The sequence below is a fragment of the Enhydra lutris genome, unplaced genomic scaffold (genome assembly GCF_002288905.1).
Source record: "Enhydra lutris kenyoni isolate GAN:26980312 unplaced genomic scaffold, ASM228890v2 scaffoldscaffold82, whole genome shotgun sequence".
NCBI lineage: Eukaryota > Metazoa > Chordata > Mammalia > Carnivora > Mustelidae > Enhydra > Enhydra lutris.
The window spans coordinates 24,823-46,504 of record NW_019154166.1 but is presented as its reverse complement, the minus strand read 5'-3'; the positions used below and the strand labels follow the sequence as shown (position 1 = coordinate 46,504).

Below are 21,682 nucleotides of genomic sequence, written 5' to 3'. Positions count from 1 at the left end.
GGGGAGCTCCTTGAAGGGCCGGCCTTGTCTCGCTCAACTGCTCATCTTTGTCTAAAAACGGCCCGCCTTTTTGCATTAGAGATACGTGGGTGGAGTTTTTCAACTGGGTGGTAAGCTGCCTCAGGGCAGAGCCAGGTTTGTGGTTCTCTATGGTGTTCCCAGTGCCAGAGGAGCCCGGTGATGCAGCCCGCGTGTGCCCCGAGCCCTCGGCTGCCTGCCAGCTCCGGGACAGCCCCTCGCTGTTCTGGTTTGTGATCCTCTGGTTCTTACAAGCCAAGAAAGGAGCAGCCTCCTAGGTCTTTCTTTGAAGCAGACAACTTCGTTGTGATTTTTCTAATTATGAAAATATTATCCGTTCATGTGGAAACTTATAAAGTACAGGAAACCTTAAAATATCAGTTATAATCTCACCAGTTCAAGAAGACATCTGTTAACATTTTTCCGTGTATCTCTTTGGCCCTTTTATCTAGGCATATTCATATGGCATATGTATCTGTGTATGTGTCATATATGTCGTGTATGTACACAGATTTTTAATAAGTATAGTGTTGTTAAGTAGGTAATTTTGTACTTATACTGTTTCAAAACCCTTTTTTTTACTTAATTTATACCGTGAACCTTTTTCATCTTAGTAGTTATTTTTACTTACTTTTAATACTTTTTATTTTACTTTTAATATTTTTGGTATTTTACTTTTATATGTTTTAAATATTTTACTCAATTTAATAGTATGTCCATTTCAGATGTTGTTCACTTAAAGAAATGACTTTGTGGTAACACAGAGAACCCACTACTGGTGTTTATGGGTTAATGGCCCGCCCCTCCCCCACACCCACTTACCCACAAGGTCTGAGCATCAGGAGAAAGACCTTTCTCTGTGTGAGGACAGTTAGAAGCTACTTTGTGCTTAACGCTGCAGTACCGAATTGAGTTGACTGAGTATAATCTCGTCGTCTCTCCTTTCCCCAGTAAAAAGTGGGGGCAGCACAGCCCTGAGCGAGGAGTTTGCCCAGGTCTATTGCTTGGCAGACGGCATTCGAATATGGATGGTAAGATTTTCTTTGCATGTGGTTTGTATGTACTGTGAATTTTCCCACTGATGAAGTTCTAGATTATAGGTGAGGTTCAGTGGGGTGAGGTCCGGAACCAATGACCAGGAAAGGATTTTTGAGATATCTTTGGTGCAGAATGGTGGTTTATTAAATCACGGGGACAGGACCTGTGGGCAGGAAGAGCTGCTGCCCTGGGGTTGTGAGGGGTGGCAGTTCTGTATCATGGGGGTGGGGGTGGGTAAGGAAAGGGAGGTTTCAGTGCGACTTCCATATGCTAAAGAGGACCTTCAAGATACCAGAGACCTTGCCAATGCCAAGGTGGTTCTGCCCTCCAGCAAGGAACTAACATTAAGATGGGTGGGAGATTCCAAGAATGTCACCTATGTCCCACCCAGGAGTGGGGGGCGGTTGCAATGTGTCAGCCTTTTGCTTTGTCCTCAGCCAGCCTTCTGTTCCTTGTCACTACCATGGGGTCACGCAGTTAAGGGAAGCAGCTCTCCAGTCCATTTGTTTTTACTAAAGTTCAGTGACATGAAAATCGCTAAAATAATGTAGAATCCTTCAAGTCCTTGTGTGGTGAGTGCTGAGAGTGTCCATGAGCCCCAGATAGCCTCAGTAACCCCAGGACCACTCCGTGGGGCCTCTTGGTCTGGGTGGCCACTGATGGCTGTAGATGGCGGCGAGGCCGCGCTTCACAGGGAGGCTTCCCGCACTGGAGAACGGTGGTTCCCTGGCCTCGTGTGTGGCAGCAATGTCTGTGAGTGGAAAGACGGGCAGTGAGACTGAGAGCGGGAGACCAGCCGGTTCTTTGATGAACATGGCGGCTGCCCCTGGGCGTAGAGTGGGCAGGTTCTGTGGCTGGTGTGAGTGGTCCGTAGTGTGGTGGGCTCCAGGACCCTTCCCATGTTCCCGGCTTGGGGACTTGCTGGGCCATGGAAGCCTGAGCCAGACTGGGGAGAATGGCCTGGAGTTGGGAGTGGGCAGTGGGGCGGCGGTGAATTTGTTCTGGGACATGCTGAGCGTGGGGACACACAGGTCGCTTGAGACACTGAGTTGGAGGAGTCCGTGAACCTCAAACTATCTAGCACGCATGTCAGACCAAAGACGCAGGTGGCTTCAGATCACTGGTGCCGGGATTTGTCTAATGCATGAGATTACCCAGGAACCAGAGGGGCTCGGCCAGGCTCCACAGCAGTTAGAACGTAGTGATGCCCGTGACATGCTGGATAGGTAGATGGAGACAAAATGGACAGATCCTCTCCAGAGAAACTAAAAGGTGTTGTCTTCTGGATGGTGCGAGGAGGGTCGCGACAGTGTGCTGCGGGAAACCAAGGCAGTAGTAGTGGCGTAAGAAAATGAGTGATAAAGTCGCTACCATATGTGCTCGAGGGGAAGGGTTGGACAGTTGACCTGTTTCTGGTTTAGTGTAGGACAGTCTGCCGACGGCTGGACAACGTGCCAGCCTCTCTCCCAGATGTGGCCGTCTGCCTCGGCTGTCAGCACCGTGGCCTGCGCTGGCCCTCGGGGCACCATTCTCTGCCTGGCCGGTTCAGCATCACTTAGAAGCATCCCTGCCCAGGGTAGCACCGAGATCGAGTTTTGGTCCAACTTGTGCAGGAACCTGGGTGTGTAGCCTTAGCAAGCCCTTCACTTCTGTAGCCTGTACCGCCTTGTCTGTGCTGGGCCGACTTCAGGCAAGGGCCCCCCGCTCCAGTGCTGTACATTCTGCTTGAAGAGTTTGTTTCTTTATTTGAGAGAGAGAGAGGGAGGGAGCATGTGCATGCACAAGCACGGGGGCAGGGGAGGAGCAGAGGAAGAGGAGAAGTGGACTCGTGCTGAGCACGGAGCCTGATGCAGCTCTCGGGACCCTAAGAACACGACCTGAGTGGAAATCAAGAGTTGGATGCTTAACCAACTGAGCCAGCCGTGTGCCCCACGACTCTTAAAGTAGTGGGATCAGGGGTACGCCATCCGCCCAAAGAGCGCACAGTTGAAGAGAAGGCAGTGCTGCAAATACACCGTTAGCTTCCAAGCGTGGGTTGCTTCTGGGCCCAACAGAAGCAGCTATGCCCTCCAGAGTCGGACGACGATGGTGCGGTTGTCTGTGGTGGCGTGCTGGGTGCGTGTGATATAGCTTGGTGCAGAGGCTAGCTTGGTGCGGCTGCCTCTGCAGCCCTGCCTGGATGCTGTAACCGTGTGGCTCGCACTGTCCCCGCAGCTGGAGATGAAGCAGAAGTCCCTGATGACGCTGGGGGATGAGGCAGAAGGAAGGCACGGGTCGGAAGCTGCTGAGGTGAACCCCGAGGGCCTAGGTGAGTGTGCTCAGCCTTCTGCGGACACGTGCTGGGAAGCTGGAGACCCGTCTGCGAGATGATTGTGCTTATTTATTTGAGCGAGAGAAAGTGGTCGAGCGAAAGAGAGAAGGAGTGTGGGGAGAGGCAAAGGCAGAGGGAGAGGCAGACTCCTCGCTGAACAGGGAGCCCTACGCGGGGCTCAATCCCAGGACCCTGGGACCATGACCCGAGCTGAAGGCAGATGCTTCATCGACTGAGCCACCTAGGTGCCCTTTTTTATTTTTTTAAAAGATTATTAATATATATATATATATTTTTTAAGAGGGAGTGAGAGAGAATGAGAGAGCACAAGAACAGGGTGAAGGGCAGGGGGAGATGTATGTCACTTTATTAATGGAGGTATTTCTTGTTCTAAATTGTAGAGTTTAATTCTCCAAAAGTAAATAAGTTGAATTTTGACTTTTTTCCCATTCCCTTCTTTGCTTTCTGCATTCAGCAAAAGAGTGTATTCAGAAGAGTCTCCTGTTACTAAGATTTTTGCCCGTGGGAGTGAGTTCAAAGGAAAGCTGTGATGGGCTGGTGGCTGCGGATGACACAGATCACCTCCAGCCACGGGACGGGCGTCCGAGGACGAGCTCTGTGGTCGAGGAGCATTTCCAGGCTTCCGTGTCGCCCGTGGAAGTGGGCACCCCTGCCGCGGGCGACGGGGGTCCTGGCTCGGATGTGCCGCCGAAGCTGCCACCCAGCAGCGGGCCCACTGCCGACCTGTCCTCTGCCGCCCCCGAAGAGCCCTCGTCACCTTCCGCCCCCGCCCGGCGGCCTCCCTTCGCCCGAGGACGACTCCGGCTGCTCTCCTTCCGGTCCGTGGAGGAGGCCAGGCCAGCGCCCACAGTGAAGGAGAAGTACCCCGTGCTGAAGGACGTGCTGGACTTCGTCAAGGACCAGTCCCTCTCCCACGACAGGTGAGCTGCCACCCCTCCTGGGGCCCAGGCCAGGCTGGGCTCCTGCGTACGCCGCAGGGAGCGAGGAGGACCTGGGGGGCAGACCACGATCTGTGTCAGCGCGTGCCAGACAAAACTGGGTGACTATGCTTGCCTTTTAAAGAAGCATTTTGTTACTGAAGATTTGTACATTATTGGATCTCAATAACGTACGTGAAGATTTAAAAAAAAGGAGCATTGGTTTCGGTAGCCGTCATTTATAAATGTGTCTCATATTAATCCTGGGAGACACTTAGGATTTGAGATTTTCTGACGAAATTGTCGGCGGGCCTGCATCTCTGGAAGGATTGCATGTCTTCATGATTTCCTGCTTTGAGAATTAAAGCTTTGTCTCTGCGGGGCAGTAAAAATACCAGAGTTCCTTTCTAACTAGTGAGTGTGTGAGTGTGGGGGGTCGGGCTTCGGGTCGGGCTGCGAGCTGGCTGAGCGGGGGCTGACAGGGCCCAGACCTCCTCCGGACCGACGCTCGTCACCCTCGTGCTGCTCGTGCTCTCTCGCTGCTCCTGACTCGCCTTCTGTCTTCAGCGTCGTGAAGGTTCTTGCCTTAAGGAAGGCCCAGGCGCAGAGTGTCCTTGAGGTCCTGAGGATCATTCAGTACTGCTTGGAGTCCCTCGGACAGCCCCACTGCTTCCACCCACCATATGTGCTCTTCCTGCTGGAGCTGCTGACCTGCCAGAAGGAGTTTACCAAGTGAGTAACCCGCCTTGCACCCACGTGCAAGGAAGACAGGCACAGGTCGCTTTAAGGAAATCCAAGTTATCTTTCATTAGTAACTGTTATTTCCGGGTGGGATATAAATTCTTGTTTTTGGTCAGTCCTCTCGCCCTAAGGAGAAACGGGTTCTTTCTGTAGTAAGCAATACCAGAAACCTGTTTATTCCTCCTGGTGAGTTTATCAGCTTTTTTTTTACCAGGGAGGACTGTGTTCCCTGTGTCCCCACGCCCGCCCGCTGGCTTCCGGAAGCTGTGAGCTAGATTGGATTTTCGTTCACAGTGAGGACATTAATCTGAGTACCTCACAAGGTGGTTCCGGCAGCCAGTTAGCCGCTGTTGTCCGAGTGTTGGCGCCAGGCCCCGAACTAGGAGATGGGTGTGCAGCCGTGGACGAGGCAGACAAGAGTCTTCTTCTAATGGCGCTTTTATCCTTTCTTTCATTTTAAGATTTTATTTTTTGAGAGAAAGAGAGTGTGCGTGTGCACACACAAGTTGGGGAGCAGCAGGCAGAGGCAGAGGGAGAAGCAGACTCCTTCACCGAGCAGAGAGCCTGATGGGGGGCCCTATCCCAGGACCTGGGGATCCTAACCTGAGCTGAAAGCAGACACTTAATGCGCTGAGCGCCCCCAGGCGCCCCTGCTGGAGCTTGTATTGTGTTGAGGAAAGACAGATCATAAAGGAGATGCGTCCATTCCTCCGTCTGCTTACTGTATCCATCCCAGGCACGATGGCTTCATGCACAGTGATGTAGTCTGGGGGTCAGGGAATGGCGCTGAGAAGTCAGCCTGCGAACCAGGAGATGAGTGACCAGTGAGCTCAGAGGGAGGCCCGCTGAAGGCTGAAGGAGCAGCGCAGAGGCCCTAGGGTGAGGGCTTGGTCCCAGGAACAGCACGAAGACCGGCGTGCCTCAGTGGGGGGGATGGCAGGAGAGCAGCAGAGGAAGTGATTCGGGGCTCAGAGGATGCCAGGCTTTGTAGGGCAGGGTTTCAGGTGTTCGGATTTTGTACTGAGCTGTAGGTGGGAAAACCCTGGGGAGTCCCAGGCCCAGGAGGAGCACACTGTCTTTTACATTTATGCAAGTCACATCTGGCCACTCCGGGGGAAAGTGTGGATGGACACAGAGCAGTCGGGAGACGGTGCAGCTGGCTGGGTAGGAGGCGGCAGGCTCCGGAGCCTGCAGTGGTCCTGGAGATGGAGAGAAGGGAGGGCACTCGGGATCTGCTCTGGAGATAGAGCTGCCGGGACGCACCCGTGGATGGGGTGTGGAGAATGAGCAGAAGGGACCGCAATGTGGGTGCTGCTGGGTCTTGGCTCCGCAGTTGGTGGATCGTGGTGGATTTTACTGAGGGGAAGAGAACGGAAGATACAGATTGGGGTGAGAAATCAGACGTTGCTTTGGTGTGTTAAGTTTGACCTGCTTTTCTCACATCCAAGTAAAGGTACCCAGTGCGTCAAGGTAAGGGTCTGAGGTTCTAGAAAGAAGCCAGGGCTGGGGCTAGAGTAGGGATGCTGTCAGCACGTAGACCGTGTTGGCAGCCATGAGACTGGATGACCAAGAAGCATGCAGAGACAGACAAGAACGGGCTCGGGACTGAGCCCGAGGGGCACCTCTTCATTCAGAGCTCAGGCAGAGGAGGAGGGGTCAGCTAAGGAGGTCGAGCAGGAGAGGCCATCCAGAGGGAAACCCAGGGCATCATGGGGTCTTCGAAGCCAAGAGAAGAATGTGTCCGTTGCGTCCGATGCTGATGTGGGGCCACAGAAGCCCATGCTGGATTTGTCCGGGAGCCGAAAGCCTGGCTGGACTGGGTTGAAAGGAAAATTGGGTGGGGGGGGGGGCCCAAGGTAGGGAGAGACCACAACCATTTCGAGAACCTTGGCCTTAAAGGGGAGCAGAGGAAAAGGCAGAATTGCCGGGGACACGGGCTCCGCTAAGGGTTTTAGGATAAGGCGCTGGCGTGTTTCATACGCTGGCAGGCCGGTGTCCTTCCCGATCACACTGGACGCAGGAGGAGAGGGTCCGTCACACGGCAGGGGCCGCCGCAGAGGGTCGGTTTGGGCAGAGCCAGGGAGGTCGTGCGAGAGCCGTGTGGTGCTGATGGACGCGCGGGCCGGTCGGGTGATGCTGGGACGGGGACGCTGTGGTCTTTCTGTCCTCGTCCTCAGCCGGGCACGAAGGGTTAGGGGAAGCCGTGGCACTTTGAGGAGAGGCATGAGGGGTTGAAGTCGTAGTGCGAGGCGAGAAGGCCGGTCTGACTGGCCGTTCAAGTGCAGCTCGGAGCCTCGTGGTCCCGAGCAGAGAGCGGCGCTCGTCAGCCTGATGTGCAGTGCCCCCGCTATGCTGCACTGTTCTGAGGGCACCGCGAGCTCTCTCAGGCCAGTCTGCGGAGGGAGAGGCGGTGGGGAGTTGGTGGTCGCGTGGGTGAGAGGACGGTGAGGGCCGCGGGGTCTCAGCGGGGCTGCTGCGCGTGAGGCAGCCTCGTGGGTTGGGGCTCCTGGGGGTGGAGGCCACTGCTATGGGGTCGGGGGCAGAGCAGGCTGCTCTCGAGTCCGGGTCTCGGGAGTCCTGCCGTCCCTGTGGCGATGAGCTCAGAGGAGTGCCCCTCCGGCTGGAGGGACTGTGGCAGGGACACTGGGGAGTCGTTCCCGCGGACCCTGAAGGCTCCCAGGGCATACGGGTCGAGGTGGAAGGGGCCGCGGGCTTGGTGCTGGGGTCATCGGTTGGTGGGGGGTAGGGCCAAGGGGCCTGGCTGAGGTGAGCAGCGAAGGTCCCGGGGTGGCCCGGATGAGCGACGGCGGAGGAACGCTCGCCTGCCCGCACCCTGGCCCCGGCGGGCGACTCCTCGACTCCTTGCTGCCTTGCGGTCGCCCCCCCAGCCCCAGGCTCGCAGCGCGTTCATCCGCGGTGCGCTCGGCGCAGGGAGGGCGTCCGGACTGCGTGGGTGCTGCCGGCCGGCAGAGACGTGACCCTGCTCCCCTCTGTGTGCAGCTACTTCACGCACTTGGAGGGCTGCGGCGCGCGCCTGCACAAGGAGGTTCGCGACACTTACTACCAGTTCGTCCTGCTGCTGGTCGAGGCGGTGAAAGGGTTTCGCAGCATAAACGACAGGTACTGTACCGCGTTAGCGCGTCTCGAGAACACGTGCGCTCCGTGTTTGCTGACTTTGGAAGTGCACGTCCGGGGTGAGAGTGTGGACACCCACGGTGAGAGGGCGAGCGGTGATCCGGACGTCGCTCCCCAGCACCAGTTGCACGAGCGGACTTACTCGGACACGTCCCAGCCCTTTTCCTGTGTGCTCTGTCCTTTCTCAAGGGGGTGGTTCCTGCTTTGTGTAAGCACAAATGACCTGTCCTTTTCAGCTTCTCGCACATTGTGCGCACCTTTAAGACGGGTGTGAAGCTGTTCCCCAGCGCCATCCCGTGCAGCCAATTTGGGCAGGAGCCTGAAATCAGGTGGTCTCCTTCTCTGTCTGCGCCGAAGGAATGACCTGTGCTAATTTGGGGCCGGCTGCTTACCGGACATGATTTTAACGCTCTTTGACCATAAAGTGCCCTGTGGCAGGTGTGGCGGAACCTCGCGTCGTGCTTCCGGGACTCTTGCCCTCGGAGGAGGGCTTGTGTGGAGTGTGCACTCACCTGGAGACACACCGGATTCCCACTTGCCTTCTGCGTCATCCCGGCTGGGGACGGCGACTTTGGTAACGCTCAGCTTCCTGGGGTCCTTAGGTCCTTGCTGCCTGCCTTGTCCTGTGTGCAGACGGCCCTGCTGCATTTTCTGGATATGGGCTGGGAACCCGGCGATCTCGCCTTCTTTGTGGACATTCAGTTGCCGCATCTTCTCATGAAGATGTCACAAGAAAATATAAGCGTCCACGACAGTGTGATCAGGTAAGAACCCAGTCTCGCACCCCGCAGTGCCTGGAGCAGAGGGGTTCAGGGTCCAGATGCTGGCGTTAGCCTCCCCGTAGTGCATCCCGGCTCTGCCATAGCCCATCCGGAGGACCTTGGGCTGCTCATTTGAGCCCACTGTGCCTCCGTTTCCTCCTTCTTAGGCCTGGAGGACAGTAATGGGTACCTACCTCCTCAGATTGTTGTGAAGGGTAAATGAGTTGTGTTTCTCAGCATTGGTAACAGTGCCTGGTGCATGGAAGTGTGTGGAGGTGGTGGTGGTGGTGGGATCGTGAGGACGAGGATTCTCAACATTTTTGGAGACCCTAGTCTACCTTGCTGAATCAGAGAATCCTTTTTTTAATTTTTTGGTTCTGTGTATATGGGGTTTTAGCCATTGTAATCTCTTGCACGTTATAAGGACTTAAGATATGAGAAAAACCAGCATGTGGGTTTTCTTTCCTTTCCACTTGAAATGCGTGTCTCTCCACCCTGCTCAAGTCCACTGGTGTGCATAGAGAAGAAAGAACGAGACGGGGGAAGGAAGGCATGGGGAGAGAACCAGAAGTTAGTGACTTAGTGTTGGCCCAGGCTTCACTTTCTCAGACATTCTGGGCATCCTGGAAGCGAAGCTAGACCTGCACCTGTCTTCTTATGTCCCAGATGCTGGCATTGCCCTCTGTGCGCGGACACAGCCAGGGTGGGTGTGCGAGCCTGCGCCTGGGCCCAGTAGTCCTGGAGGACCCCTCTAGCCACCCCTTGTTCCTCAGCGCCCAGCCCAGAGCTGAGTGCAAGGAGGCCTGGCGGCAGTCTGTCGGGGACGCAGGAGTCAACAAGTGTGTGTTTGTTGGTTGGTAAATAGTTTGCATTTGTGGTTGAGCAGATCCTTTCATATTTAAAATTCTGGTTGCTACAATGAACTATGAACCAGAATCATGGGAATTCGTGACTTTGCATCTGAAAGGAGCCCCTGAGATGATCTGTATGAAGCTATTTGGAATGAGACTGAGGGCCAGGGCTGAGTGCGGGGGTCCGGGCTGAAGAGCAGCTGGTGGGAGAGCCAGTCTCTGGGGCCCCTGGCTCCCTGGTGTGCTGGGACCGCCTGTCACTGAGGTTCACTAGGATTCGTGGATGTGGGGGAATTATACCCCGTAGGTACAGCCTTTCAGCCTCTAGTTCCTCAGCCATTGTAGTCTGCTCTGGAAAGGGCGTCTCCCTCTTACTGGATCGTTCTGCCAGCAGCCCCACAGGTCCTCTGCACCAAACGCACATCCTCCCCACAGAGATTCGGAAATGTTCCATCTGTGAGACCCGTAGGGCATAGAGTGTGTTACCCAGCTCTCCCTAGATTATTGGGAGAGGTGCTCTTTTCTCTCTTTGTGTCCTCCTTTCAGCCAGTGGAGTGAAGACGACGAGCTTGCTGATGCCAAGCAGAATTCAGAATGGATGGACGAGTGTCAGGACGGCATGTTTGAGGCCTGGTATGAAAAAATAGCCCAGGAAGAGCCGGAGAAGCAGAGGAAAGTAAGCCCTCTCAGTGGGGTGATCGGAAGTGACTGGGAGTGTGGAGAGGAGCGTCTGCGGGGGGGATGTCAGTGGGCTGTGTCCCGGGGAGCTCCAGTGGCAGTGCGCAGCCTGGAAGGCAGCTGTCTCCAACTCTGCTCTGGAGACCGGGGTAGGGGGTGAGGGGCCTGAACCCCGTACTGGCCGGACTCTGAGCGCGCGGCTCCCTCCTGTAGAGCGGGACTCTCTGAGCGTGGGCTTGTGGCGCTGAAGTGGGACAGGAGGCGCTGGCGTATTAATTTACGGTGAGAGAGAGAGTTGCCGAAGGCCCAGGCTCCGGCGTCCTCGGGCAGCATGCTCTCTCCCTGTAGGCGAGTAACGTGGAACACCCGTGTCCATCCCAGGCTGTCTGCAGAGCACGGGAGCCGCCACGTGCACACACAGCCCAAGTCCTGTGGTTTAGACGCCCAGAGGCTCTGGGCAGATAGACTGCCATGTCCGTCCCCACACGAGGTGTTGCCCTGACACCACCATATGGTGCATCTCCTGCCTCAGAGTCATTCCTTTTGTTAGCATCGCATGCCTCCTGTGTGCCAGCGACTTGGCTCACGGAGCACCTCCGTGGTGCTCAGGCGGGGCGTTTTCCTCTCTGGTGCGTTAGTGTCTCCCCGGGGGCTGGTGGGGCCTGTCCGCTTGGTCGGCTATGGTCCCGCCGCTTACTGAGTCATTGCCCATCTTCCGGGCTGTGTAGAGGACCTGTACCTAGGCCTGCCGCTACCTTCCATGAAGCTTGCTTGCTCAGGGCAGCACCCTTGCTGTCCCCCCAAAAGGTTTCCCCTTTAAGCGCCAGCGAAAACAGTGCTCTTGAGGCAGCGTCTCTGCGTCTTTGAGCACTGCCCTGTCTGGCCGAGTGTCCGAGCTAGAGATCTGGGTGTTGCTCTCGAGCACTGCTTTCTGTGACCCTGCATCTGCTCCGCGTCCACTCCGTCCCCAAGGTGCCACTCCTCTGCCTCCTTCGTGCCTCTCAGGCATGCGCGCCTTTCTCTGCCCTCTCACTCACAGTGCCGTGTCACTCTGAGCCCGTCGTGGGGCTGCTGTGACAGCCCCTCTCATGGCTGGTCTCCCCGAATGTGGTCTTGCCTCCTTCAGTCCATTCTCCATCAGTAGCAGAGGAAGTTTCTAGAATGCTCAGAGTGATCATGTGATCCAGTTTTCCCCTGCTCTGTGCTGCCTTCTACACCCAGGACCTGAGTTACTGCCAGTCCTAGGGGCCACCGTCCTGGCCTCTCGTCGCCTCCTGTAGAACTTGCTATGGGTTTTGTCTGGTGTGCCCACTGCCCTTACCCTCCCCCAGTGGTGCCTGTCTGCCCTCAGGTCTCAACATGGAGTCACCTCCGGGACCTTCCTGACTGCTGCTGGTGCCTCACAGGGTTTTCTCAGCCCCTGACTCGGTCCATCAGAGCAGCTGCCCCCTGCGTGGTCACTCGAGGGGATTCCCGCGTTGACACCGGGCGCCACCCTCTTCTCACCCTGGCCCAGGGCTGTGCGGAGTGGGTGGTGAAGTGTGAGGTGACTGATGGGTCGTGGCCACATCGGAGTGTCTTGGCTAATGGCCTGCATTTCACCCTACAGATGCATATGTTCATTGCTCGCTACTGTGACCTGCTCAACGTGGACATCTCGTGTGATGGCTGTGACGAGATTGCGCCCTGGCACCGCTACCGATGTCTGCAGTGCAGCGACATGGACCTCTGCAAGACCTGCTTCCTAGGTGCGCACCGCGCCCAAGGAACCCCCGTGCCAGGCCCCGGGACCACGTCATTTGTTTGCCTGCTGCTCGGGGAGGTACTGCCCGGGCTGCTCTCCGCCTGCTGCGGAGGAGTCCCTGGTACTCTCGCCCTGGTGTCTGACGTCCCTCCGCCCGCCACCCTGCTGGGCATGGGGACTCTGTGCACAAACGGGCGCCGAAGGGCCCTTTAGCTGAATTCCGGAGGGTGTTCTCTCCAGGCCAGGCAGAGTGTACAAGGAGTCCGAGGCCCCGCACAAAAGCAGACCTTGGAACTTCTGACCAATCTTGGTGTGTCGGTGCCGAGGTGTGGCGGGTAGACAGTCGTGAGCGGCTGAGTGCTGTGTGTGCGTGGCCCGGTCAGGAGAGATCCAGTGCCCATCTGGGCTGTGCCCCAGGACAAGGGTGTGCATGCTGAATTACGGAGGAGGGATGCGGAGTGTTCTAGAAAAGTTCGGGAGAGGTAACCATCGCCGTGGAGGGAAGCTGGGCGTAGAGGTGGGAGGCATGATGCGGACTGGTCCCTGAAGAAAGTCAGAGCTGGGTGGTGTGAAAGCCATGCATCCCCTTCTGGCATGGAGCCCGTCCGCGGACGGAGGCGTGAGCATCGCTGGTGTGTCCAGGTCAAAGTGCTCAGACCGCCGGGGCCCACAGGTGGGCTCTGGGGCAGTTGGCTGAGGCCCTTGAGCGGACCTGTACACAGTGGGGTGGTGACATCCTCAGAGATCCGCTGCAAGAAGGAGGCTCTCACCTCCCAGGAGCTCCCTCAGGAGTTGGTCATAGCAGCGACCAGGTTCTCTGCAGCCGGAGCAGGAGTGGGCGGCAGGCGCGGAGCCCCATTGGGCTGGGACCACACGGGGCACGAGCACGGTTCCTCCCTCACGGGGTTGGAGGTAGTGGAGTCTGCTTTCCTCTGTGGTTCTGGAATGAAGATGTGAGAACAAAACCCTGGTCACTCCTCAGTGTTGGTTGAGAAGAACACACAGCAGATGCCTGATGTTTGTCAGAGTGCAGGTTGCGTGGGAAGCAGCTCATCAGTGGGCACGTGGACTTGTTTCTGCCAGATGGTGGTCGTGCTGGGAACTGGTGGTACGTCCTGTCACACTGTGTGGCGCTGGGAGATGGCGGCGGTCCATGCTACCATGGCTGAGCAGTTGTGTGCTCGGAATCCCTGGGCAGAGCGCCGTGGTCTCCAGACGGTGCCTGTGGCCCTTGACGTCCTGAGCAGTAACCTGGCAGAGCCCTGCTTCTGGGTCGGTGCGTGTTTGGAAGTGAGCACCGCTGAGGGCCCTGTTCCTGAGCTACCTCAGCCTCATGTTCTTTTCTAGGCGGGGTGAAGCCCGAGGGCCACGGAGACGACCACGAGATGGTCAGCATGGAGTTCACCTGTGACCACTGCCAGGGTTTGATCATCGGCCGGAGGATGAACTGTAATGTGTGTGATGACTTTGATCTCTGCTATGGGTGCTACGCAGCAAAGAAATACTCCTATGGGTACGCTCTCATGACTTCCGGCTGCAGGACTCTTTCTGGGCGTGCGTGCGTGCGTGTGTGCGTGCGAGTGTGTGTGTGTGTGTGTGGTGAAAGCCTTTTGGCTCTAACAGATTTCAGACGTACCCATAGCTCAGGAGATGAGGACCCGGAAACCCCATATAGTCGTTACCCAGACCCAACAGCTGGGAAGATTTTGCTCTGTGTGATTAGCGTGTTCTTTTTTCCTCTTTGCTAAAGTGCTTTAAAGCAAATCACAGACCTTCGGTCGTTTCCCTTGTACATACTGAGTGGCCACCTCTATAAACGATGAGCATTTTCTCATATTACCAAAGTGGTATTGTCACACTGGGAGAATTCCACAGTGAGGAATCCCCCCTGCCCCCACCGGTTTCCGTAGACAGTGTTTTGCCTGTTGGTGGAGGCAGGGGGTGTGAAACCCTGCAACGCTACGTCCGGTGTTTGTGTTGGTTCATTCCTCTGGGGTGAGGGCTAATACCTGTGTTGAGATGTTCAGTTCTTTCAGCCTCGGAGGTCCCCGCGCCCTGTGGGACCACGCACACCCCCGAGGCCCCGCTTTCTTCACGCCCTGACGGAGGCTAGTTGGCCATGAACACGTCTTGCCTTTGCAGCCACTTGCCCACGCACAGCGTCACGGCCCACCCGATGGTGACCATCCGCATCAGCGACCGGCAGAGGCTCATCCAGCCGTACGTCCACAACTACGCCTGGCTGCTCTTCGCCGCCCTGGCCCTCTACAGCGCACACCTGGCCAGCGCAGAGGACGCGGCCGGGGAGAGGCTGGGCCCCCGGGAGCGCAGCAGCGCCAGCGCTCTGCGCAGCCAATGCCTGCAGCTCGCTGGGGACTGTCTGATGCAGGCCCACCAGGGAAAAGGTACTGTCCTCCTGTGCGGGACCGGCGGGCCCCGCAGCTCGTGCCGGAGGGAGACACTGTGCCCGCTGCCGGGCGGCCTGGCCTACTTCCTGCAGCAGGCGCTCCCCTGCCTCCGAGCCATGCCAGATGCCCGCCTGTGTCTGAGACGAGCTGTGGCGCGGAAATGCATTCAGTTTTTCTAAGATAGTCACATTATGGTCAAAAAGAAAAAGTAATAACTAAAGCTCTTAATGTCTGTGGATGCGGAATTTGGTATTTGAGCCTGGCGGTCTTAGCTTTGCCAGAGGAACGTCGTTTTCACCTGGCGTGCAGGTCTGTTCCAGGTAACCACGTTCTCCATGAGAGCGGTGTGGAACTAGAGTCTTTTGACGAAATACCGCAACGGCTTTGACTTTTCCAGGGGAGCGTAGTGTGCACGCGGAACTTCGGAGGTGTTTGAGTCCCTCTCAGAGTACGGGCTCCCTATTCCAGGACGGTGGGGACTTGAGGCCCATGTGGGCCCACGCATGGGCGGTGCCAGAACTCCCAGGCTCGCCAGTGGGGACATAGACATGGAGTTGTCGGGGGCCACTATGGAATGGTCCTGTTAGGGTTTCTGAGTGGACAGTCCTCTTGTGTCCTGGGCTTCCCGAAGCACGCGTGTTCCTTGCTCCTCAGACGTCCGGTGCCTGACGCCAGGAGCCAAGGAGATGTAGACAGCCAGGAAGGGTCCTATTGGGAGTGTGTTGGTTTGCTTTGTGGAGAACCCAGCCATCTCTCCATGTAGGGATTTACGGCATTTTCACAAAATGACCTCGTTCTAAAATTTGTGACCGCTCTCTCGTTGCCCACGTAGGTCTGAAAACTCTGTGTCTTCTCGGTATACTGCCGGATGGGGAATCTGGTCCAGACCGCCGGGCCCCGCCTGTCGCTGTGCCCAGCCGCGCACCAGAGGAGGACAGAGCCGTCCGCGCTGTGGAGGACCCATTGCGCGCAGGCCCTTCTGTGCTCTGCCATGTATGTCTGCGTGCGTTACTGTGCAGGACGGGGAGCCATGTGTAGGGCGGAGAGGCTAGGGCCACGGACTCATGGCCTGGACCGTGGGCTCCAGTCCCTGCTCTGTCAGGTCCTCGGCACGTGACTGCCGTCCTTTCACTCCGCTTTCCCATCTGTGAGGTGGGCTGAACACTGGTACCTCTTCCGTGAGGTGTCGTGTTCTGCAGCGAGCGTCTGTGCGTAAAGTGCTTAAACAGTGTCTGTAGTACGTTCCCCGCCAGCGTCAACCGCTCCTGTTACCACCTGCTGGTGGGATTACAGGAAGGAAGATCCTGTACCCCAGGAGATTAGTTCTTGGCCCACAGTGCACACTGTATATGTGAAGTTTTATTTTCTCAGAGAGAGAGTGTGTGCGTGGGGGTCGGGGGAAGTGAGGGAGGGAGACAGAATCCCAGGTAGACTCCATGCCCAGTGCTGAGTCTGATGTGGGGCTTGATCTCACAACCCTGAGATCACAACCTGAGCTGAGACCTAGAGCCAGATGCTTAACTGGCTGAGCCCCCCAGGTGTTCCGGAGCTCTTCTTATAGTGGGCAGCAGACAGGTAATCCCGAGTGCTTTCTGCCTGCCCAACAGACACGGTGGTTTGCATGCTCCTGTGGAAGTGGAAGGAAAGCCTTCGTTCCTGCACGCGGGTGCCACCTGCGATCGCAGTCTTAAAGTTGGCTTTGTGCTAGAGCACAGCGTGGCTTCTGGGAGGCCGCCTCCGAGGCTTGAGGTGGTGCTGCAGGCGCCCCTGCCTTGGCCTGAGGAGTGGCCCATGTTTCTATCCCCTGTCTCTGTCACGTTGGCTAGTTCATGGATCCCCCGTGTGGTGCTGGTGGCTTACTGGGATCCTGTTGTGCTTAGGGGAAGACAAAGGCAGAGATGGCTGGTGACAACTGGAGACTTGTGCCAGCCTCGCTCAGCCAGAGAGGCAGCACTGGCCTCAGCCCGGTCCCGCGTGCTGCCGTCCGGACCACAAAACCCCTTGTCCGGGCGGCACTCTATCTACCCACACACGGTGGTGGCAGGGAGGACATTGTCATCAGGGGCAGCCATCGCCCCTGAGCCTGGACATAGTGCCGTCGCCCTCCGAGCCCCTAGCATATCTGCTGCCCGGGAGCACTCTGCTCCCCGTGAGTCCACTTAGATCAGCTCAGACCCCAGTGACCGGGGTGGCTTGTCTCGCTCCATGGGTTGAAAGCTCAGTCTGTAGCGTACACGACTTGATCTCGGGCTTGTGGGTTCAAACTCCATGTTGGCATAGAGCTTACTTAAGAATAAAATCTTCTGGGGGTGCCTGGGGCTTAGTCGTTAAGCATCTACCTTCGGCTCAAGTCAGGACTCCAGGGTCTTGGGGTCGAGCCCTGCATCGGGCTCTCTGCTCAGCAGAGAACCTGCTTCTCCCTCTGCCACTCGCCCTGCTTCTGCTCTCTCTCTCATTCTCTCTCTCTGTCTCAAATGAATAAAAAAATAAAAAATAAAATCTTTAAAATCTGCTACTTTTCGGGAAGTATTTTGATGCTGAAACTGTCCCATGTTTGGCCAGTGGAAGCTTCTTCTGCCTGCCTTCTGCATCCTGATCTGCCTTTTTCTTTGAGCATTTCCTCAGTTTTTGTTGCAGAAAGAGGTTTCAGGCTCATCGTAGAGACTTTCCCTGGCCCAAGGGCTGTCATCCTGCCAACCTGGGCACCTCACTGTCCAACTCTCCAGCCCAGGAAAGCTTCCCCGCTCCAGCAGGAGTCCCTTTAACAAAACTCCTTGCCAAAATAAAGCTCCCACAGGTGTGGGCCGGCTCAGTGAGCTAGAAAGAGCTCCACACCTTTGCTGTTTTCTTTTTCCCGAGAGAACTTTCCGTACGTGGTTTCTAAAGGCTAAGTGGAAGATAGTAGAGGATTGTCGTGGGGCTGTGGGTGATGGGACTGCAGGCTCTGCCGCAGGAGCGTTTTGAGATGCCTGGAGAATGGATACAGTGACTACTGTCTTAGTAGAGCATAGATTTGTCATCGGAAATGAGGGACATTATCTTGTGGAATTTAAAAGTAATTTAGTCTATAAAGACTGGCCAATGATTATGTAAATTGTATCACAGCAGTAATGAGCCAACTTTTCTAGAAGAAACCTAAATTCCTTTACCTTTTGTTTCCAGGGCAAGAGAGATGGTCCAGAGGAAGTCGGGCCTTTAGACAGCAAGCAGGAAAGTAAGGTGAACGAAGAAGGCGTGTCATCGGCGAAGGGTCCTCCGTGCCAGACTCAGGCTTCCGACTCACCTGCGGATGGAGGCACAGCTCCTGGGCGTCCAGGTGGAGACTCGCATCATGATCTTGATCTCTTTTGTCTTAGATCACACACAGACCCATCCCTGAGCGGTCTGTGGCACAAAGCCTGAAATCTGCTCACAGCCGCGAGAAATCGCGGTTTCTCAGCTTTGTATCCGACGGTAGTGATCACGCTTCGAAAGTTGCCTTTCCTTCACTTTGCCTGCTTTTCCACCTCGTTATTCCCGAGTTTTCTGAGTGCCTTCTGTGTGCCAAGCACCGTGCTGGGCTGTGGGAGTGTGACAGGGACCAAGTCAGACAGACAGACGTGTAGCTCCTGCCCTCACGGAGCCTGCAGTCTGGGGGGGGGAGGGGTGTAGACCAAGCTAGGGTAACTGTAGTCTGGGCTGGAATGTGACTCTGTCCATAGGAGAGGGGTGGGTGGGTGCAAGTGGCAGTGGTGTCTAACGGGAACGGACGGCATCCCCAGAAAGCCTTGTGAAGGTTGGGCTGTGAGGGACCTTAGCTGCGCCAGGATCCGCTGTGGGAAGGGCTTTCTGGGCAGAGGGAACAGCACGAGCGAAGATCCCAGAGTGGGAAACGCCCAGGCAAACACAGGGGAGAGTCCGTTCGCAGGCACACAGGGTTGGCGCCCTGGGGGTGGCGCTGGGTCGCTGTGCTCTGGGGGCTCAGAGCTCCCTGTCTGGGGCTAGCAGTGTTGCGCTCAGAGCTGTGTTTCAGGGAGATGGAGGAGCCCAGAGAGGGAGGTGCTAGAGCGTGTCCTCATCAGGGCAGCCTGGGAGGCAGCATCTGTCCCAGCCGCCCGCTCTATGAGGGAGGCAGGGCCGAGCACCTGGCCTCCTGCCCCACGTGCGGCCGGCTCTCAGAAGGGATTGATGGCCCTCTGTGCAGCGCGTGTTCTTCTGCCTTCCGGACGGCAGTCTGGCTGCCCTGGGCAGGCCCGGTCTGCTCTGGTCCACGCCAGCCTCAGCGTCCTGGTCCAGATGGACTCGGTTCCTCCCTTGGGTGCTCCCCGGGCCCCTGCCGTGCTCCAGCTGCGGCTGTGGGTGCTTTGGGTATGCCTGCACCCAGGAGGGGGGCACATCATGAAAACCAGCGGGTGGCTATGTGGGCGCTAAAGGTGGCCTGAGTGCCGAAGAGCAGGTCGGGGAGGAGGGGCGAGTTGGGAGGCTGGGGCGGGGCTCCGCATTCACCTCTGGCAGTCATGGTCACCCTCATGGAGCGGGGTGGGTTCAGCAACGCGCCGGGGCGTTCTTCGGCAGCGCTGGGACAGGCCGCAGTTGACTTGCCTGTTTGCTCACGCAGAGAAGCTGGCAACATCTGGAGGTGTGATGTTTTCCCTCACAGATGCTGAAAATGCGGGCGTGTTGTCTCAGAAGCCCCTCGAGGAGAAAGCGGTTCCTGCAAGCCCCGAGCAGGTGTTTGCTGAGTGCTCCCAGAAGAGGATTCTGGGGTTGCTAGCAGCCATGTTACCTCCCTTAAAGTTGGTACGAGACAAATGGCGTTTTCTTTTTTGGAAGAGGGTGGTGGTATTTGTGGAAAAAATGTGTTTTTTGGAAAGCCGTGTACTGAAACCACGTGTTCATATCACCTGTGTGTCCCCGAGAGAAGCATAACCGGTCAGAGGTTGGGTCAGAGGGTGATGCCTGGGGTGTCTGTTTCCACCTGATTGTGCGTGGCTGTCGATGAAGGACACGGTGCGGGCCCTTCGGCCCTGGCCAGGTGTAACCAGGATGTGGACGGACACGGCGTTGACGGGGTGCTCCCGTGGGCCCTGTGGTGAACTGGCATCTCTCCCTTTCTCGGCAGGACCCCACGGTGCCCGCGATGCCCCTGGAGCGCGTCCTCCCACTCATGTTCCAGGTTGTCATCTCAAACGCAGGCCACCTGAACGAGACCTACCACCTCACGCTGGGGCTCCTCGGCCAGCTGATCGCCCGCCTCTCACCAGCGGAGGTGGATGCCGCGGTGGTGACGGTCCTCTCCGCCGAGCACGCCCTGTTTGCCTCAGGGGACAGTTCCGTTGTGCCGGACGGTTGGAAGACCACCCACCTGCTCTTCAGCCTGGGGGCGGTGTGTCTGGACAGGTAGCGCCCGCGCTCTGTGCCCCGTGGTGTTCGTTGCTTTAAGCCCTGGTCTGGCTGCTGACTGAGTTCAGTGCGCTGCGGTCTGGGCCGCTCCTGGGAGAACAGCATTCGTTTTACCAGCAGCGGTGTCAGCCGGTGCTGACGTTATCCGTGAAACCCACCTTCAAACAGCTGTGTGGCCCTGCGCTGTCTGCTGCTTGAACGCTTGACGATGTGCATTCTGATGGTTTTTCCTGGCAGCAGTAAGTGTAGGCTTTGGGGTAGAAGAAATTAGGGCTATTTTTGGTATAAAGTAACATGACCAGAACACCAAATTTGAAAAACAGAAGTGGAGAAAAAAGTCACCCCGGCTGTACCATCTTTTTTTTTTTTTTTAAAGATTTTATTTACTTGAGAGAGTGAGAGTGTGTAAGCGGGGTGATGGGAGACGGCCCAGCAGACTCCACGCTTAGCGTGCAGCCTGACGTGGGGCTCGATCCCACGACCCCAGGGTCCTGACCGACGGAGCCGCCAGGGTGCCCCTGCCTGCACCTGGTGCTATTTGAATGTGTTTCCCTCCAGGCTTTTTTCTGTGCTCAAACGTGAGTGTGCACAAGTGTGCACGTGTGTGTGAGACCCTTTATAGAGATTTTGTTTTCAGCCCTAACTGTATGCTGAGTGTGGAGGTCCCCGAGGCGTCATTCTGATAGTTGTCAGATGAGTGGGTGCGTGGCTCTGGGGCGCAGCTGTGTGTGGCTCGCAATGCAGTGAGTGGGGCCTGCTGGGGTGAGCGTGAGCCCCGGCCCTGCCTGCCTCATGGAGCTCTTGCCTTCCAGCCGCGTGGGCTTGGACTGGGCGTGCTCCATGGCAGAGATCCTGCGCTCGCTCAGCGGTACGCCCCGGTGGCGGGACGTCATCGCCACCTTCACAGACCACTGCATCAAGCAGCTGCCTTTCCAGCTGAAGCACACCAACGTCTTCACTCTCCTGGTGCTGGTCGGCTTCCCGCAGGTACACGGCTCCGAGGCCGGGCTGCACCTCCCCGTCCCCATGGCCTCCCTGCCCTCCGTGTGCACCGCGGGGGCTCAGCACATGTCTCTGGCAGGGCACATTGTTTGCATTTACAGTATTGGTGTATTTCCAAGATCGTGGGATGGTTTGTTCGACTGTGTTCTTTGCAGTTTAGCTGTTCGTTTTATCAGCCGGTAGTTCGAGTAACGGGTCCCTAAGTTACTGAGTCACACACGACTTGAGAGTGCCCTTGTTCCCCAGTTGGCATTCATCCCACTCTCATTTCTGATCCTCATGTCTCATGGTTGGGACGGAGAGGACCGTGAGAACATGGCTTCCTCCGGCAAGCGTGTAAACCGCTGGTGCGCCGGGCCTTGGACTCAGGAGTGCCCGTCCTTGCACACTGTTGAAGTCGGCGGCACAAGAGGAGGGGGCTGGGCTCGTGTCCGCCGGAGGGTCTGGTCAGGGGTCTGCATGCTCCTGAGTTGCCTTCCTGCTGTCACATTCTAGGTCCTCTGCGTGGGGACCCGCTGTGTGTATGTGGATAACGCCAATGAGCCACATAATGTCATCATCCTGAAGCACTTCACGGAGAAGAACAGGGCTGTGATCGTTGATGTCAAAACCCGGAAGAGGAAAACAGGTCCTAAGCCTCATTATTATTTCTAAGAACGGGAGGAAACTGTCAGA

The 21,682-nt window shown here is 56.8% G+C and overlaps 1 protein-coding gene across 3 annotated transcripts in view; it reads left to right on the top strand.

Moving 5' to 3' along the window:
- LOC111161221 (zinc finger ZZ-type and EF-hand domain containing 1) overlaps nucleotides 1-21,682 on the top strand; it is a 98,393-nt gene that overhangs the window by 54,907 nt on the left and 21,804 nt on the right. For 2 of the 3 annotated variants that reach the window (XM_022524810.1, XM_022524809.1), the window contains exons 27-42: nucleotides 970-1,049; nucleotides 3,271-3,364; nucleotides 3,843-4,308; nucleotides 4,873-5,037; nucleotides 8,047-8,166; nucleotides 8,784-8,945; nucleotides 10,340-10,469; nucleotides 12,081-12,219; nucleotides 13,563-13,728; nucleotides 14,358-14,620; nucleotides 15,456-15,616; nucleotides 17,786-17,939; nucleotides 19,263-19,402; nucleotides 19,725-20,002; nucleotides 20,818-20,992; nucleotides 21,503-21,635. In XM_022524810.1, the coding sequence (XP_022380518.1) occupies nucleotides 970-1,049; nucleotides 3,271-3,364; nucleotides 3,843-4,308; nucleotides 4,873-5,037; nucleotides 8,047-8,166; nucleotides 8,784-8,945; nucleotides 10,340-10,469; nucleotides 12,081-12,219; nucleotides 13,563-13,728; nucleotides 14,358-14,620; nucleotides 15,456-15,616; nucleotides 17,786-17,939; nucleotides 19,263-19,402; nucleotides 19,725-20,002; nucleotides 20,818-20,992; nucleotides 21,503-21,635 (2,826 nt within the window). The remainder of the gene's footprint in view (nucleotides 1-969; nucleotides 1,050-3,270; nucleotides 3,365-3,842; nucleotides 4,309-4,872; nucleotides 5,038-8,046; nucleotides 8,167-8,783; nucleotides 8,946-10,339; nucleotides 10,470-12,080; nucleotides 12,220-13,562; nucleotides 13,729-14,357; nucleotides 14,621-15,455; nucleotides 15,617-17,785; nucleotides 17,940-19,262; nucleotides 19,403-19,724; nucleotides 20,003-20,817; nucleotides 20,993-21,502; nucleotides 21,636-21,682) is intronic. The other variant, XM_022524811.1, reaches the window with a different exon arrangement.